Source organism: Lampetra planeri, chromosome 23 (assembly GCF_965212315.1).
Source record: "Lampetra planeri chromosome 23, kcLamPlan1.2.h2, whole genome shotgun sequence".
NCBI lineage: Eukaryota > Metazoa > Chordata > Hyperoartia > Petromyzontiformes > Petromyzontidae > Lampetra > Lampetra planeri.
The window spans coordinates 11,153,877-11,173,341 of NC_136129.1; the positions used below are offsets into that span (position 1 = coordinate 11,153,877).

At 57.3% G+C, this 19,465-nt stretch overlaps 1 protein-coding gene across 2 annotated transcripts; it reads right to left on the reverse strand.

The window, feature by feature from the left end:
- Positions 1-654: 654 nt before the first annotated feature.
- LOC144726499 (sodium/mannose cotransporter SLC5A10-like) lies at positions 655-17,257 on the reverse strand. 2 transcript variants are annotated; one of them, XM_078605283.1, is made up of 15 exons: positions 16,980-17,251; positions 15,366-15,437; positions 14,296-14,400; positions 12,141-12,200; positions 11,389-11,493; positions 10,725-10,830; positions 7,388-7,468; positions 7,039-7,244; positions 6,668-6,803; positions 6,369-6,476; positions 4,991-5,141; positions 4,378-4,546; positions 2,785-2,997; positions 2,423-2,513; positions 655-1,823 (listed from the first exon to the last, which is right to left on the reverse strand). In XM_078605283.1, the coding sequence occupies exons 1-15, from the start codon at positions 17,235-17,237 to the stop codon at positions 1,612-1,614; spliced, it is 2,073 nt and encodes a 690-aa protein (XP_078461409.1). In that variant the 5' UTR covers positions 17,238-17,251; the 3' UTR covers positions 655-1,611. The 2 variants fall into 2 exon arrangements, with proteins under 2 accessions (XP_078461409.1, XP_078461410.1); XM_078605284.1 differs by lacking the exons at positions 655-1,823; positions 2,423-2,513; positions 2,785-2,997 and adding an exon at positions 3,018-3,346 and having other exon boundaries at positions 16,980-17,257.
- Positions 17,258-19,465: the final 2,208 nt, after the last annotated feature.

Below are 19,465 nucleotides of genomic sequence, written 5' to 3' on the forward strand. Positions count from 1 at the left end.
CATATTTCATTACAAATCACTTCTGGCTACCCTAACAAGTCACCTGTGTCCGGTGATCCCCTGGCCAGCCGATCGGGTGCTCCAAACGTGAACCTCGAGCAGCCTCTGAAAGTGGCCGATGGATCTCTTGTATCAGACCCTGGAGAGTTGTCGGCCTGTGTGGGCCAGGTACTTTGAGCAGCTCCTCGTTAACTCTCCTCCCGCTGCGAAACTGAACATGGCTGACGATGTGCCCAAGGCCACTTAGTGATGACAGTCCACTTAGTGCCGAGTCACAGACCACCGAGTGCTGAGCGACAGGCTGCTGCGAGTGGTGAGCGACAGGCTGCTGCGAGTGGTGCGCGACAGGCCCCTGTAAGTGGTGAGGGACCAGCCACTGTGAGCAGTGAGCAACAAGTCGCTAATTGATGAATGGGGCCCTCTGAGTGGGAATGGGTGGCTCGGCTGGCCTACAGGCAGCAGTGATGCCAGTGTCCCAAGCCAGCCATCGGACGTGATGCCAATCTCCCAAGCCACTGCCCAGCAAGGCCAGGGACCACTACTTGGTCGTTTTAGACTTGACATCACAATGGTGCTCGAGTTTGGGTGGTGGGGGCAGGGTTGGGGATTCAGGTGGTACCTGCAGACTTCTGGAACCATGCGCAATCTGCTCACTGACAGAACCTCAGGATCTTTATTCGCTGGATTTCTGGAGTGTGTTTCATACACAACCAATTGTTTTAGCAAGCACATGCATCATGTCAATAAAATCGCCAATGCCAATTAAGGTCCTCGTAAGCAGTAACGTTAACGAGCACTTCGATGAGAATTCGTATGCGTGGAGTGGTGCGATGGGGAGCTTTGCTGGGAGGTGGGGATGTGTCCTGTCGCATTGTGGGGCTGGAGCGGACATTGGCAGTCGATAATCTCGATTCGTTCCATTGACCACATCCTTCTGCAAAACATTTGAGCATTATTGGTTCAACACAAGCAAAATCTATTTTATTTGGGTCTTTAGGTAAAGCCATGTAGATAACTTCAAAGAAAATAATGTGACTTTACCGAAAGACTCAAGGAATATGAATTCCTGAGTCACGAAAGCTTTGAGTCAAGATTTACAAGCAAAACTGTGGACCAGTGCAGCGTCTCATCAGCATGAGTGATGGGATGTGTAAAATATGAATAGGCGCGATGTGTGGCTTCTTTGAGTTGGATTCCATTCCAGACTCGACCAGCACACCAGACGGCAAGACGGCAGCGCAGTCGTGTCGGAGTCCGTACCCGGGAACCTCTCTGTGTGGAGTTTGTATGGTTTCCCCTGCTGTGCGTGGGTTTCCTCTGGGTTTTCTGATTTCCTCTTGTAGCAAAAACACACACATGTTGTCTGGGATTGGCCAAATATCCCAATGCTGAAAAATTACCTACAAATTACTCAACTGGAATTACACAGCAGCAACAATATCACCCCCAAGTGTGAGCTTGGCAGCTCCCTGCTGAACAAGAGTTGAGTTTAATCAATAAACATCCAATCAGATCAGCAGGGCGTCGGATCGTTCTGGCCGAAGTGAGTGCGTAATTATGAGTCCGGTGAGCGTGCTGGTGAGTGGCATCTGCTCCTCGACGGCCACGCCTCTAAGCGAAGTAGCCGTAGAAGTAGATGTTGACGCCGATTAGGACGACGGCGTTGATGCAGCAGACCCGGGCCCACAGGGGCCGCTCGCCCTCATCCCTCGCGGCCTGGCTCCGCGGGGCCACCACGGTGGGGGGCGGCGGGGCCGCATCACCGGCGCACAGTCCCCTGCCGGCCCCCCCCCAGGGGCGAGAGCAGCCAGGCTCCCCGCAACCTGCAGTAGGCGGGGATGGGAGAGGGGACCGTGAGCGCCCGTCCGCTGTGGCAAACACCAGCCACGGAAGCTGCTCCTCCGGCAGTGGCACAAGGGAACCATTGCGGGGCTGCACCTTTACCTCGCCTCCAGTTCACGCGGGGCACGGCGCTCTTCCACGTCGAAAGTCCGGGCCCGAAGATGGGAATTCAACAATCGCAAAGCGAGGAAAATAAAGTGTGTAATGTGAGGGGATCAATGTGACTTGCTTGCTGGCTCTCGTGAGGAGTGCAACGTTGAGGCCGGTTGGCACCTGGGATACCAGGTGTTATAGGCTCGGTACAAAAGGACTTGCGCATTTCTAAAACATATATATGACGTATTTAGTCTTGTATAAACTCGAGACCAGAATGAGTCATTTGCAAGAGTGACCTGTGGCATTCGTGTGCCAGTAGGGGGCGGCGGTTGCTGTGCGCTTCGTCCCAAACGAGTCGCTTGCAGTGGTGCCATTTCCTAACTTGGACTCTGACGCCCCAGCGCGGTGACCTGCGATCGACTTTGTGGGTATTTCCTGTGCGCGTGTGCGGCGGCGGTCGTTGGGTCAGGCCTGGGAGGGTCACCTTTGTGCGGGGGGGTGGTGGTGGTGGCGGGGAGAGTGCGCCGCCGACGCGCGGCCCTGTGCGACGCGGTCCTCCACGTGAGCCCCACCACCTGGCGCGCACACGGCCACAAGGGACCCCCCGTGGAGCCCCCCACTGCTGAGGCAAGTGGTGTTCGCGAGAACCGATGCGTGCCTGCATCGCACGTGAGGAAGTGGTGTGGCCAGGACCATGCCCAGCCACCATTCCCTCCCCAATTCAGATATACACGAATAGACATGGCAATATGTGTGTGTGAGTAGGCACATGAGCACCCTCAGCGCGTGCAAAACCCATCCACGCCATTCATCCTCCCCCCACCCTGCCAACTCCCACCCACCCACCTGGTCGCGTGGCTGTGGCTCGGTGAGGAGGCTGACGGCGACGATGACGATGGCACTGAGGCCGCACAGGATGATGGCGAAGTAGAGGTAGTGCAGGCGGGCGATGGTGGGGCGCAGGTCGGCCTCGCCGCACCGCCCCGGCGGGTGCACAAACTCGAGCACCATGCGCATCACGCCCAGCGCCAGCCCCACCATCATCCCCCAGAAGGCGCCCTGCGAGCACACGCGGGCATCCGCTTCTGCCACATCATCACCATCAACACCATCAACACCATCACCACCATCATCCCCCAGAAGGCGCCCTGTGAGCACACGCGGGCATCAGCTTCTGCCACATCACCACCATCAACACCATCAACACCATCACCACCATCACCACCATCAACACCATCACCACCATCACCACCAACACCATCACCACCATCAACACCATCAACACCACCATCAACACCACCATCAACACCATCAACACCATCACCACCATCAACACCACCAACACCATCAACAACACCACCATCACCACCATCAACACCAGCCCCACCATCATCCCCCAGAAGGCGCCCTGTGAGCACACGCGGGCATCCGCTTTTGCCACAACACCACCATCACCACCATCACCACCATCAACACCATCAACACCACCAACACCATCACCACCATCACCACCATCAACACCAACACCATCACCACCATCAACACCAACACCACCATCACCACCATCACCACCATCACCACCATCAACACCATCACCACCATCATCCCCCAGAAGGCGCCCTGTGAGCACACGCGTGCATCAGCTTCTGCCACATCACCACCATCAACACCACCAACACCATCACCACCATCAACACCATCACCACCATCAACACCAACACCACCATCACCACCAACACCATCACCACCATCAACACCAACACCACCATCACCACCAACACCATCATCAACACCATCATCATCAACACCATCATCATCAACACCATCATCACCACCATCACCACCACCAATACCATCAACACCATCACCACCATCACCACCAACACCATCAACACCATCACCACCATCACCACCAACACCACCAACACCATCAACACCATCACCACCAACACCATCAACAACACCACCACCACCATCAACAACACCACCATCACCACCTTCACCATCAACACCAACACCATCACCACCATCAACACCACCCACACCATCAACACCATCACCACCAACACCATCAACAACACCACCACCACCATCAACAACACCACCATCACCACCTTCACCATCAACACCAACACCATCACCACCATCAACACCATCAACACCAACACCACCAACACCATCACCACCATCAACACCATCAACACCACCAACACCATCAACACCATCAACACCATCACCACCATCAACACCATCAACACCATCATCACCATCATCACCAACACCACCACCAACACCACCATCAACACCAACACCATCACCACCATCAACACCAACACCACCACCAACACCATCAACACCATCATCACCAACACCACCACCAACACCACCAACACCATCACCACCATCACCACCATCACCACCGCCGCACGACGTGTGCACCTTCTCGTTGGTGCGTTCCCAGAAGACGGCGAGCACGAACACGGCGGTGACGGGCGGCGCCAGGTAGCTCGTCACCGACTGGATGTAGACGTAGAGCTGCCCGCTGTTGGCGCTTTGTAAGATGGGGATCCACACGAGGCTCGCGGCCACCAGTATCACGGTTACCAGCCTGGGCAGCACGCAGAGACACAGATCCCCTGTGTAACCCACACAGGCTGTCGGGGCAAGTACTGTCAGCGAGCACCTATGAAGGTCAGCACGGCGTAGGAAGGGGTGGTTGATAAACACCTCTGTCTCCCCAATGCTGATGTTTTTTACACCGTGCCAGGTACTAGTTTAAGTCTGGGTCGACCGAGGACCGGTTCAGATATTCGTCACCGATGTTGGAAATGAGTGGAAATCAAACTCGGGTCGCCAGTTTCAAAGCGCAGTGCGTTAACCGATCCGCCACCGCTCCCCACGCACACGGACACTGCAACACACACACAAAACACTCCACAGCGCACCCAACACCTTTCCACCACCGTCGCTCCCACCACCAGCGTCTCGCTCTTCCTCAAGGCAACCGGACCCCGGCGGCACTACTCCCCGCGCACACACGCACACGCACAACCTTCCAACAAGCAGCAGCTCCCGCTCAGAGGCACGGCGCCGGAACTTCTTCCAGATGTCCATGGTGAAGAGTGTGCTGGAAGAGTTGAAGATGGAGGTGAGGGAGGACATGAGGGCAGCCATCATCACAGCGATCATAAGTCCTCGCAGTCCTGCACACACACGAGCACGTACGCAGTGTACTTACAGTAACACGCGCTCTCCGCCACTAAGCGACAGTCACATCACCACGGTGCTTGTGCCAGGCTAGGTGCACTTTGAGGCCATCACATGAAGTATAGAAGGATCACTGTTATTGGTAGGTCACAGAACAGACCCACTGCTAACTTGCTGCGTTGTATCCACCCATAGCTTCGCTCCATGTGAGCGTCGCTCCTCCGCCCTCTGTTGTTGTTGGAGGGCGACTGCCTCCAATTGCCACGTAGCATCCTTCATGAGCCTCCTCCACAGGTGCCGATCTTAATACCGTTGGTACCAGTCATCGGCAGTCCACTCAAATCCACATTCTGTACCACATCAGCCCGTCACTTCTCGAGAGCCTTGCCTGCCAGAGGAGCTCACTAATGGGACCATGTCCAGATTTTCGAAGGTCTGTGAGCTTCTCACACAATTAAATCTGGATCACTAATTAAGCAGAGATGTAGGTCCTGTTATAATTCCTTACACCTGTCGCAGACGGGACAGAGAGTAGGGCGTCTATGCAGGACCGCCTCGTTCTGAAACCAGATTGGGCTCCGCAAGCCTCTCAGCAAGCCGATGTTGAATGATCTTTGTCAAGACCTATACCGGCACACTAAGGAGGGAGATTCCTGATTAGTTATTACAATCTGTGCGGTCCCCCTTCTTAAAAATCGGGGACCAACAGGGCAACCTTCCAATCATGCAGAATCTGTCCTGCGGACCAGATGGTTGTAATGATGTCGTATATAACATACTGCACAACAAGTTCCATCCTCAACAGTTCGCTTGAGAGGTCACCTCTGCCTAGAGCTTAACCTGATCTCAGGCTATGTATTGCTCTTGACACTTCCTTAACAGATGGGACGTCAGCCAATCACTCACAGGAGGTGGATACTGCCTTCAATATTTCAGACACTTCAGGCCCAGCAGGGTAAACCCAATCTTGCACCATATTTTTATCTGAGGGATTTCCTTTTCCCCAAGATCTCACACAAATGAACATACACGCAGTGTGTGTACGCTCACACACATGCACACACACATCATGTACACATCGTGTATTCACACATCCATCCCCTATGCGTCGTGAGTTGATTTTGTCAGAAACTTTGCGCCGCCTCATTGCGTCTCTGATTCCTAAATGTATGTGCACACATCCCCCCCCCCGTGCCACCCACCCTCCATCGCGCACTACTAACCGCTGGGCATGAGTTCAATGACGAGCTTGGGGTAGGCGATGTTGGAGCAGCCGACCTCCGAGCCACACACCTTGCGACACTCGCCCGGGTCCACACAGCCCACAGAGTCTGGGGGCAAGTGGCATGCGAGGGAAGCGAGAGGGTGAGTGAGCGGGTGATTTGAGTGGACGAGGAAGGCGGTGCATCAAGTTAAGAGTGGGGGAGTGGAGTGAGAGCGAATGAGCGAGATAATGATGGGGTGAGTGAAATATTGAATTAATTGTCAGCGAGATAGTGAGTAGTCGAGTGAGGGTACGCACCGGGGTAGAGAGCACGGCTGATCATGCCAGGCATGATGATGAGCCCCATGGGCAGCATCTTGAGGTAGCTCGCCAAAATGGAGCCACCCTTGGCATGGCTCAGGTTCTTGGCGGACAGCGAGCGCTGCACGATCACCTATGCAGACAAAGGCCACCCGTATAGCCGACATAGTCGTTGGGGCAAGTGCTGTTTGCACCTAGAAGGGGGTAGTGTGGCATTTGTCTCCCCAGTGCGGATTCCCATTTACTGCTGAGTCGAGGCCCAGCACCGGTTCAGATATTCACGACATCACCACTCCACCAACGGAACCACGGCCTCGCGCCCGCTTTCGGATGGATGTCCCAGGACTGCGAGAGCGGCTGTCGCGTACCTGGTCCGTGCACCAGTACCAAGTGGCTAGGATGGAGAGGCCGAAGAGCATCCCGGGCCAGGGCAGGTCCCCGGAGCGCGCGTCGCGGAACATGTGCATGGCGTCGGCGCGCGGCAAGTGGCAGCTGGCGTTGGGGATGATGCGCGCTGGTATCGCACGCAGGTAAACCTCCTCCAGCCTCGCGTAGCCCCCGATCTGTCGGAATGCTGCCAACGAGAAGGTGCGAGTGGGGAGCAAGGGGGGTCATGTGAAAGGGTTGCAAGGGGATTGAGTGGAGGGGCAAGGGACTGGGGTGGAGGGGGGGAGCAGAGGGAGAGTCAGAGGGGGTCAGGGAGTGTAGGCCGCATACCGGACACGCTGAGGATCACGGCCCCGATGATCATGATGACCGTCTGCAGCGCATCCGTGTAGATGACGGCAGCGAGGCCCCCTGAGGATCACGATGGGGTGAGGCCAGAGAGACGCAGTCACCACCCCTACTCCACCACCCCTCCTCCACCACCCCATCTCCACCGCCCCTACTCCACCGCCCCTACTCCACCGCCCCTACTCCACCACCCCTACTCCACCACCCCTACTCCACCGCCCCTACTCCACCACCCCTCCTCCACCACCCCTACTCCACCGCCCCTACTCCACCGCCCCTACTCCACCACCCCTCCTCCACCACCCCTACTCCACCACCCCATCTCCACCGCCCCTACTCCACCACCCCTACTCCACCGCCCCATCTCCACCACCCCTCCTCCACCACCCCTACTCCACCGCCCCTACTCCACCACCCCTACTCCACCGCCCCTACTCCACCACCCCATCTCCACCACCCCTCCTCCACCACCCTTACTCCACCGCCCCTACTCCACCACCCCTCCTCCACCACCCCTACTCAACCCCTACTCCACCACCCCTACTCCACCACCCCATCTCCACCACCCCTACTCCACCACCCCATCTCCACCACCCCTCCTCCACCACCCCTACTCCACCGCCCCTACTCCACCACCCCTACTCCACCGCCCCTACTCCACCGCCCCTACTCCACCCCTACTCCACCACCCCTACTCCACCACCCCTCCTCCACCACCCCTCCTCCACCACCCCTCCTCCACCGCCCTTCCTCCACCACCCCTACTCCACCACCCCTACTCAACCCCTACTCCACCACCCCTACTCCACCACCCCTACTCCACCACCCCTACTCCACCACCCCTCCTCCACCACCCCTCCTCCACCACCCCTACTCAACCCCTACTCCACCACCCCTACTCCACCACCCCATCTCCACCACCCCTACTCCACCACCCCTACTCCACCACCCCTACTCCACCGCCCCTACTCCACCCATACTCCACCACCCCTACTCCACCACCCCTACTCCACCACCCCATCTCCACCACCCCTACTCCACCACCCCTACTCCACCACCCCTCCTCCACCACCCCTACTCAACCCCTACTCCACCACCCCTACTCCACCACCCCTCCTCCACCACCCCTCCTCCACCACCCCATCTCCACCACCCCATCTCCACCACCCCATCTCCACCGCCCCTACTCCACCACCCCATCTCCACCACCCCATCTCCACCACCCCTCCTCCACCACCCCTCCTCCACCACCCCTACTCCACCACCCCTACTCCACCACCCCATCTCCACCACCCCATCTCCACCACCCCATCTCCACCACCCCTCCTCCACCACCCCTCCTCCACCACCCCTACTCCACCACCCCTACTCCACCACCCCTCCTCCACCACCCCATCTCCACCACCCCATCTCCACCACCCCATCTCCACCACCCCTCCTCCACCACCCCTCCTCCACCACCCCTCCTCCACCACCCCTACTCCACCACCCCTACTCCACCACCCCTCCTCCACCACCCCTACTCCACCACCCCATCTCCACCACCCCTCCTCCACCACCCCTCCTCCACCACCCCTACTCCACCACCCCTACTCCACCACCCCATCTCCACCACCCCATCTCCACCACCCCTCCTCCACCACCCCTCCTCCACCACCCCTACTCCACCACCCCTACTCCACCACCCCATCTCCACCACCCCATCTCCACCACCCCTCCTCCACCACCCCTCCTCCACCACCCCTACTCCACCACCCCATCTCCACCACCCCTCCTCCACCACCCCTCCTCCACCACCCCTCCTCCACCACCCCTACTCCACCACCCCATCTCCACCACCCCTACTCCACCACCCCTCCTCCACCACCCCTCCTCCACCACCCCTCCTCCACCACCCCTACTCCACCACCCCTCCTCCACCACCCCTACTCCACCACCCCTCCTCCACCACCCCTCCTCCACCACCCCTCCTCCACCACCCCTACTCCACCACCCCATCTCCACCACCCCTACTCCACCACCCCTCCTCCACCGCCCCTCCTCCACCGCCCCTACTCCACCGCCCCTACTCCACCACCCCTCCTCCACCACCCCTCCTCCACCACCCCTCCTCCACCACCCCTACTCCACTACCCCATCTCCACCACCCCTCCTCCACCACCCCTCCTCCACCACCCCTCCTCCACCACCCCTACTCCACCGCCCCTACTCCACCACCCCTCCTCCACCACCCCTCCTCCACCACCCCTCCTCCACCGCCCCTACTCCACCACCCCATCTCCACCACCCCTACTCCACCGCCCCGACTCCACCACCCCTACTCCACCACCCCTCCTCCACCACCCCTACTCCACCACCCCTCCTCCACCACCCCTACTCAACCCCTCCTCTACGACCCCTACTCCACCACCCCTCCTCCACCGCCCCTACTCCACCACCCCATCTCCACCACCCCTCCTCCACCACCCCTACTCAACCCCTACTCAACCCCTACTCCACCACCCCTACTCCACCACCCCTCCTCCACCACCCCTCCTCCACCACCCCTACTCAACCCCTACTCAACCCCTACTCCACCACCCCTACTCCACCACCCCTCCTCCACCACCCCTCCTCCACCACCCCTACTCCACCACCCCTCCTCTACGACCCCTACTCAACCACCCCTCCTCCACCACCCCTCCTCCACCACCCCTACTCAACCACCCCTCCTCCACCACCCCTCCTCCACCACCCCTCCTCCACCACCCCTACTCCACCACCCCTCCTCCACCACCCCTACTCAACCCCTTCTCCACCACCCCTCCTCTACGACCCCTACTCCACCACCCCTCCTCCACCACCCCTCCTCCACCACCCCTCCTCCACCACCCCTCCTCCACCACCCCTCCTCCACCACCCCTCCTCCACCACCCCTCCTCCACCACCCCTCCTCCACCACCCCTACTCCACCACCCCTCCTCCACCACCCCTACTCCACCACCCCTCCTCCACCACCCCTCCTCCACCACCCCTCCTCCACCACCCCTACTCCACCACCCCTCCTCCACCACCCCTACTCAACCCCTACTCCACCACCCCTACTCCACCACCCCTCCTCCACCACCCCTCCTCCACCACCCCTCCTCCACCACCCCTACTCCACCACCCCTCCTCCACCACCCCTCCTCCACCACCCCTACTCCACCCCTACTCCACCCCTACTCCACCATCCCTCCTCCACCACCCCTCCTCCACCACCCCTACTCCACCACCCCTACTCCACCACCCCTACTCCACCAGCCCTGATGGCGCCGGTGATGCGGCCCGTTGGCTTTACCCGCGATGGTGTAGAGTGCTGTCACCACCAGCATGAGCACCGTGGAGAGGTAGAGGTTCCACCCGAGACACACGTGGATGAACAGCGCCCCCGAGTAGAGGTCGGTCTGCGGGCGGGGCGAGGGTGGGCGAGGGGTTGGTTGCGACGTGGCTAGCGCACTGCTCTTATCAACCCGGCATCCCGAGTTGAATTTCCGCTTATGGCTATCAACGGTGACGACAATCTGAACGGGGCGAGGTCCTCTCCCAAGTCAACTCAGTCTTAATTGAGTACTTGATTTGGCGTGTAATCATCAGCCCTGGTGAGACAAATGCGGCCTGGCGTGGTCCTGGCCACACCACCTCGTACCGTGCTCGCCTGAATAGATGCTCGCTAAGATGAGCACTTGCTTGCCGCAACAGCCCGTTAAGGCTAAAACGGCAGTATTTGTGTGGAGACACAGGGAGTGTGTAACCCGTTCAGGCTAAAACGGGCAGTATTTGTGTGGAGACACAGGGAGTGTGTAACCAGGTGAGAGCCCAAGAGAGTCTCGTGTGCAAGAGTGACCTGGCCACTAACATGACAAGAGCATGAAGTGAGGAGGGGGAGGGTGGGCGCGGAATGTGCGCGGAGTGTGTGTGGGAGAGGCGGGGGGCGCGGGGGAGACGCGGGGCGCGACTCTCACGGAAATCTTGGTGAAGACGGAGAGCAGGAGGGAGAGCGCGGACAGGTACATGCGGATGCGCTCCCCGCCGAAACGCTTCTGCAGGTACTCGGGCATCGTCACGATCTGCAGCCCCACACAGCGCGACGCGCCCTTCGCTGGGACCTGGAGTCGAACCTGATTTGGAGCTCCCAGCCCCGAGCTCACTGACCCACTCTCTCATCCACTCATTCATTCACCCAACCATTCACCGCACTGCAGGTCATCTCACTTCCCCTTCTGCTGCTTCTCTCGCTCTGCTTCACGGTGGAATTCCCTCCTCCCATCGTCGTCCCTTTCCCCCAAGCTCTTAGAATAATAATAATCACTTTGCTCAATGCAAGAAACGCGTGAACCCCCGAACCTATTCCAGAAAACTCAACACATTTGTCAGGGACACTATTTGTGTGTGGTCTTAAAAACAAACGTATCTACTGGGCGACGTTTTAGGCAATGGCCTTTCCTACTCGAAAAGTCGCCTGTTATACATCATGTTTGTAACCCCCCCCCCCCCCCCACAGTGGTATTGGTGAATGTGGTGAGTTGTGTTATTTGTGCACCACTGCCAACGGAGTACAGTATCGCAACTTAGTGCTGTTTGTTGCTGGCTGCTTGACGTTTTGGGCCTGTGTCGACACAGCGAGGCGGCGAGTGGGGGAGTAGGGGCGAGCGGGTTAAAGGAATGGGGGTGGGAGGGGGTGGAGGGGAAAGGGTGTGTGGGGGGGGAGCCCCACCTCTGCTGAGATGTACACGGGCACGAACACCCAGGCGAGCGCCAGGAGCACGTAGGTGGCCTGGGAAGGATCGGAAAGACGCGGTTCGGTGAGGGGGGTAGTGAGGGGGGTAGTGGGAGGGGTAGTGAGGGGGTAGTGGGAGGGGTAGTGGGAGGGGTAGTGATGGGGTAGTGAGGGGGTAGTGGGAGGGGTAGTGGGAGGGGTAGTGATGGGGGTAGTGATGGGGGTAGTGGGAGGGGTAGTGAGGGGGTAGTGAGGGGGGTAGTGAGGGGGTAGTGAGGGGGTAGTGAGGGGGGTAGTGGGAGGGGTAGTGAGGGGGTAGTGAGGGGGTAGTGAGGGGGTAGCGGGAGGGGTAGTGGGAGGGGTAGTGATGGGGTAGTGGGAGGGGTAGTGGGAGGGGTAGTGAGGGGGTAGTGAGGGGGTAGTGAGGGGGGTAGTGAGGGGGTAGTGAGGGGGTAGTGAGGGGGTAGTGGGAGGGGTAGTGAGGGGGTAGTGGGAGGGGTAGTGGGAGGGGTAGTGATGGGGTAGTGGGAGGGGTAGTGATGGGGGTAGTGAGGGGGTAGTGATGGGGGTAGTGAGGGGGTAGTGAGGGGGTAGTGGGAGGGGTAGTGGGAGGGGTAGTGATGGGGGTAGTGAGGGGGTAGTGAGGGGTAGTGATGGGGGTAGTGATGGGGGTAGTGAGGGGGTAGTGATGGGGGTAGTGAGGGGGTAGTGAGGGGGTAGTGATGGGGGTAGTGAGGGGGTAGTGAGGGGGTAGTGATGGGGGTAGTGAGGGGGTAGTGATGGGGGTAGTGATGGGGGTAGTGAGGGGGTAGTGAGGGGTAGTGATGGGGGTAGTGAGGGGGTAGTGATGGGGGTAGTGAGGGGGTAGTGAGGGGTAGTGATGGGGGTAGTGAGGGGGTAGTGAGGGGTAGTGAGGGGGTAGTGAGGGGTAGTGATGGGGGTAGTGAGGGGGTAGTGAGGGGGGTAGTGAGGGGGTAGTGAGGGGGTAGTGAGGGGGTAGTGATGGGGGTAGTGAGGGGGTAGTGAGGGGGTAGTGGGAGGGGTAGTGGGAGGGGTAGTGATGGGGGTAGTGATGGGGGTAGTGAGGGGGTAGTGAGGGGTAGTGATGGGGGTAGTGAGGGGGTAGTGAGGGGGTAGTGGGAGGGGTAGTGGGAGGGGTAGTGGGAGGGGTAGTGATGGGGGTAGTGAGGGGGTAGTGAGGGGGTAGTGAGGGGTAGTGATGGGGGTAGTGAGGGGGTAGTGAGGGGTAGTGATGGGGGTAGTGAGGGGGTAGTGAGGGGGTAGTGAGGGGGTAGTGAGGGGTAGTGATGGGGGTAGTGAGGGGGTAATGAGGGGGTAGTGAGGGGGTAGTGCGTGCGCGCGCCTGCGAGTCCCGTGAGATGCGGGGGGTTGGTGCAGTGGGGTGGGGTGGCCGCGTTTGGTGTGAATCGACCGTGCGACTCTAGAAGCGTGTCTCACTGCCCGTTAAGACCTCGCGGCTCAAAATTAAATGATGTTTTAAACCGTTAAAACACTTGGGAACATACTATAAGAACAATAATGCCAATTTGTAACGCGAAGAGGAACCACAGACGAGTGGGAGACAGTAGCGCCAGAGCTCTGCGGCCCTCTATGTATTAAGGTGCTATTGGCAAATGAATGAGTGTTTGCATGTGGGAGGAAACTGGAGTACCCTGAGAAATCCCACACGTGCGAGGGGCCAACACTCGATCGGCCTATCCCATGTTGATATAGAACAGGTGTCTTCCAGATTTGAAGCTTTCGTGACTGCAAGGATTCAGTTCTTTCGGTAAAGTCACGTAGGTAAAAAATGAACTTAAAATTATTTTTATTAATTTTAATTTCATTTTTTACCTACGTGACTTTACCGAAAGGAATAAGAGTATAGGTGTCTTCCACACGTTGCTCGACCGCCGTCTGCTGGCGAGCCGGGGTATGGCTCCTCGATGCCCACAGAAAATAAATTCACAACTTTTGTGTGATGCACCAACCATCACTGACTCCACAGTGCTGCATCACAGGCGAGTGCCACCACCGTCCGGCTTCAAATGCCTCAACTCAGCCGAGCCTTTCCCTTAACGTCTTCTTAACACCGCCCAACGCCCCATACAGATCCCGCGCTGGTGTGTGCCCAGTACGGGGTGGTCCCTACGTTCCACTCGAACCCCGCCACCGCGATGCCGCTTGCTGCGCCGGTCCCCGCGAGGCCGATGAAGAGCCCCGAGCCCTCGCTGCTGGCGAACAGAGACGCTCCGATCTGCGCAGACGCGGGGGGACATGGGGACTCACCTCAACCTCCACTCTGCTGCTCCTCCACCCCACTGGGGCAAGCCTGCACCCAGCCCCCCTCCCCTTACCGGTCCCCACCCAGCCCCTTCCCTTGATGTTGATTTTATTATTCGCACAAGAATAGTTAGTGAAAAACAAACAGTGCAAATAAAAATAAACAAGGTCAAAAGGTGTGCAAGTGAGGTTGGAAACTCAAGAGGGGTATATGAAACCCACTCCACAAAAATAACAATGTTTTTACAAAACAGATTGTTCGATCGATTAAACAAATCATACTAATTACAATTAAACATGTTAAACTCAGTGTTCAAAAAACGATGTGTTTGCGTGCGCATGTGTGCTTATGCGTGTGTGTGTGTGTGGGAGTTAGGCTACATGGAGGAGACTACTGGGTAGTTTGGCTCATCAGGCTGACCCGGAATCTATGCTTGAAGTTATTGAGGGATGATGATATTTTGGCAATGTGAAGATAAGAATTTCAGAGTAGTGAACCTCTGTATCTGATGCAGAATTGACTTTGTGTGGTGCGGCAGTGGGGAGGGTGAAGGTTCTATCAGAGTGTCTTGTGTTGTATGCATGGAATTTGGAATTAACCTGAAAGCATACTTTGCACGGTGTCGGTGTCTTGGAGTTAAGTGCATTTAGAGATGAACGTGCATATTTTGAGTATATTGATGTTGTAGATGGACATGATATTGAGCTTCTTGAACATTGGGGCAAATGGTGCCAAGTAGTTAGATGAGGTGGCCAGTTCTTTTGCATGGTGTAATTCATGTAGGTAGGAAGAATATGTATTAGCCCAGACAATATTGCGGTAGATGAGATATGGGTAAATTAAGCTGTAGTATAGAGTATGTAGCATAGTTAGGAAACAACCCTGATGAACCAAACCAGCCCCTCCCCTGACCGCCCCCACTCAGCCCTTCACCTTACCGGCCACCACGCCATGTCCCTCCCGGCGAGGAAGTAGCCCTGCAAGGTGTTGCGGCTCACGCGGCACGATGACTACAAGGAGCCCGGGGGGGGGGAGGGAATGGTACATAGTCGGTCTCGTCCTGAAGATGGCCCAGATCCGAAAGCGCCGATCGACACCGCTGAGCCCGGGGTTCGACCCCAGGCAACGCGGCTCGTAATATATGACACGGGAGCTGTGGCAAGTTGATGCTCTCAGCCCTGGCCACCGATGATTACTCTTCATTTGGATAAATTCCCACTAAATTGTGAGAATTAAAAACATATCAAAAATACGAAAAATGAAAATAGCACATGATTCACGACGGCGCTAATGATTATCTTGAGTTAAATATTCAGAGCATCGGGTTGATCATCGTATAGAGGATGACGTGTGGGAGAGTGCCCTCCCTTGCTGTGAAAGGACAACAAAGCCACTTGAATGGCTGCGAGAGAGGTTATGTGAAACCCTCTTCCACGGGCCACTCTGTGACACAGATTAGGTGGTGCTCTGTGAGATTTCCTAATGGATTCCTGGCATCAGGACGTCATGTCGATAGTACCTCTGGAACATGTATGAGTTATTTTTGCTCCGGCGAGTTTGCACTACCACCCTACGATTTTCTGTAAGTCTATAGATATATCTGTAACTCTATGCACCTCCATGTAACTCTATGTAACTACAATGCCCTGTAACTGCCAGCACTGCACAGGGTAATGAATTGTGATCGTCCTTGTGACAGAGTTGCTCAGCTCAATGCACCTCACCATCTGAGATAAAGTCTGTGTCTGTCAAGTTGGCAGGGCCAATGAGCCAATGAAAATCCGAGACAGCACAAGCCGCTGCTCACGGCCACGAATTGGTGACTCATTGTCCAAGGCGCACGCCCCCTGTTAACGCGTAACGGAGCAGACTGAATGCATGCGCCCCAGCTCGTCAAGAGTTAAACCCGCTGAGTGCGTGTGTGGGAGACTGCGTGGGAATAGCGGCAGGTGTTATAGGCTCGGGCCACGAGATGAGCATCGGATGGCAATACAGCAAGCCAGCTGTGTGGAGTGTGACGTGTTACCTCCTCGCATGCGTGGGTTTTCTCCTGCACACGGGGCTCGAATTAAACATTCATTGGCCCAATAAGCCGAACGCAGCAGCGCGTTTTTGTAACAGTTGAGGGTCTTGTGTCATCTTCCCTGGATACAGAGAATCATTACCTTAATGACAAGCAGTCGCGCACCCTCACCCACCCTCACCCACCCTCATCCACCATCACTGGACCTGTCGCGACCGCCCCAATCACTCGCCCACCCTCAATCATCCTCACCGACGCCCATACTCACCCATCCTCACTGACCCTCACCGACCCTCACTCACCCTCACTCTCCATCATCTTGCCCCCTCCCTCACCTCCTCCTTCCGCGCTCACCCCATGCCACCACACTCACCCCACGCTCACCCCATGCCCCCACGCTCACCGCACGCACCCACGCTCACCCCACGGCCCTACGCTCACCCCATGCCCCCACACTCACCCCACGCACCCACGCTCACCCCCACGGCCCCACGCTCACCCCACGCTCACCCCACGGCCCCACACTCACCCACACGCCCACGAGGACGTTGAGCGCGAAGTAGGCGGCGATCACCACGATGTCGGCGGTGCTGAATGAGGCGCCCATCCCGTACCCGGGCTCTGTCTCGTTCCCCGGGCGGTGGCTGCTGCTGTTCCCCTCCTCCATCTCGGCCCTTGCTGCTGCTGCTGCTGTCGCCTCCAGCACGCAAGTGGGACGAGGTGAGGCCCCTCGCGGCGGGGCCGGTGAGGGGGGACAGGATGGGAGGGGGGACACCGGGACACGCATCGCCGCGCAATTGACAACACCCCCCTCGCCCCAGCGCCGGCTTGCCGAGCTCCGTCCCCCGTGTTTGTTCCCCTCGTTAACCCCTCGCGGGGATCACGGAGGGGGCGGAGGGAGGTAATGGTCTGGAAAAGTCGGAGTGGTGGATAGTGGTGCCATGTGTCGCCCGGCCGTGCCCGTGTGTTATCTCATCGTACAGGGCACATCCACCTGTCACGACCTCCCACCACCAACAGGCAGACTCACACACACAGCTGCTACACTCACCCAAACAGGCAAAGACAAAGATCTAACATTTTTACCTAAACACACTGTTGGGACAAGTGCTGTTAGCGAGCACATATGAAGGCCGGCACGGCACAAGAGGGTGGCCAGCACCACGCCTGGCTACCTTTGTCTCCCCAGTTCTGACGTTTACTCATTGCACCTGGCACTCATTTGAAGCTGAGTCGACCTAGGGGAGGCCCAGGACTGGTTCAGATATGTGTTTGCTGTGTACGTGTCGTTTGCCTCTCTGGGTGCCCTTACAAACGAGACGCAATGGATTATCCAGGTGAACAGTTGAATAAATGATAAACACAAATACGTGCTGAGGCTGCAAGAGAAACGGAGCTCACCGGTAATCGGCTCGGGAAGAGGGCCGAGTGCCTCATGAGTTCGCACGAAGCAGGTGACCCGGATTCACACAGTGACTGTGCACAGGAGTTGGCTTCCTCCCGTGGCTGTCTCCACATAAAACATCCTTTTTTACACATCCCATCAGCCACCCGGTTTTCCGGGAGTGGATACTTCCAGCAGCAAGCACAACTCTGTAGCGGTGTTACAGCAAGGAGCCTCCTCTGTTATAGATGGGTCTTGGTTCGATGCAAAACTCTGGAATCCACAACGCAGAATATTCACTCGCGTCACTGTAGAGAATATAAATAACAAACTAACGACGCAGCCAATTTGCCTCCTTCACATTTCCGTATCTCCACTTAAAGACCGTTGGTTCAAGCAAGCCTCACTGCTGATGAGATACTGACTATCGAAACCGGTAAAGATATTTGCTCGTGTTGAACCACTGCTGTTGAAATGATGCACTCCCACTGAGGGCTGTGTGTGGAGCCGCGGGTGGACGGATGCGGGAGGAGGAGGAGGAGGCGGCGCTCTCCTCCTGCTCGCTGGGCGGTCCGATGCTTCCCTCTACCGGGCCCACGTGGCGGTAACTGCGGAGAGTCGTGGCTTCAAGCGCAAAGTGTATTTGTGTCGTCAGGTAAAAACCTAGGATACCAGGATGGGTCTCATTTTCAGGAGTGACTCGGGACATGAGTCTGCCAGTCGGGCGCAATGTTTGCTGCTGGGTGTAGAGTCCCAATCGCGTAATTTGCGGGTAACTTTTACATTTGGCAAATGTGGACCCTTTCGTTGGCACGCAATGGTCTACTCTTGCGAATGACGTCAGGGGGTCTTTCACATCCACTGCGAATCATCAGCGCATCGTAGCATTGTGGTGAATGACACCCGCAGTAATAACCAGGGCAGCCGCTGCATTTGAACGTCTGCAACACGTGGCGAATGCGCTACCGCTGGGCCACGCGTCCACCCACTCATGCGACCATCTCAGTTGGATTTTGAGCCGATGCTAGACATTCGACATTTCCGTGGCAGAATCCGGCGTTTTAATATGTTGGACAACCACTGTCGATATCCACTCGCTGTGACGGTCCTGATTGTATTGCTCCCAAGAGGATTATGATCGTCTGAGTTAAACTCGCGTATGGCGGGGTAACGTGTGGGTACGCGCACCTCTCCAAACACGTCTGGTGAGCGAGTATACCAAATTCCCTCTCGATCTCCCTCTAGTGGAGGCCCTACCGTCAGCATTGGGGTGAGCTAGCACTTGCAGTGCCGCGCCTTTGCTCGCCGTCTCGCTCTCTCTGCTCGCTACGCGCGAATCTCGGCTGCCTCGTTTGGCGCCCATTGTCGAGTCCGGCGCTGGCTCAGCGGTGGAGCGAACAATCCGAAAGTCGCGAGATCGAATTCTGATTGGGGGTTGACTCAACCCACCATCCTTCCCGCCGGAGTCGATAAAATAAGTTGAACTTTTTGGATAAGTGGTAGTTGTCTTGTGCGTGTGTGTACTTGTGTGTGTGTACTTGTGCGTGTGTGTACTTGTGTGTGTGTACTTGTGTGTGTGTGTACTTGTGTGTGTGTACTTGTGTGTGTGTACTTGTGCGTGTGTGTACTTG

Coding starts and splice junctions, on each gene's coding strand:
- LOC144726499 (XM_078605283.1), bottom strand. CDS start 17,237: ATGCGTGTCCCGGTGTCCCCCCTCCCATCCTGTCCCCCCTCACCGGCC. Junction 7,469..10,724: donor AGCACTCTACACCATCGCGG/GTAAAGCCAACG, acceptor CGTGATCCTCAG/GGGGCCTCGCTGCCGTCATC. Junction 2,998..4,377: donor GGGAACGCACCAACGAGAAG/GTGCACACGTCG, acceptor GTGTGCTCGCAG/GGCGCCTTCTGGGGGATGAT.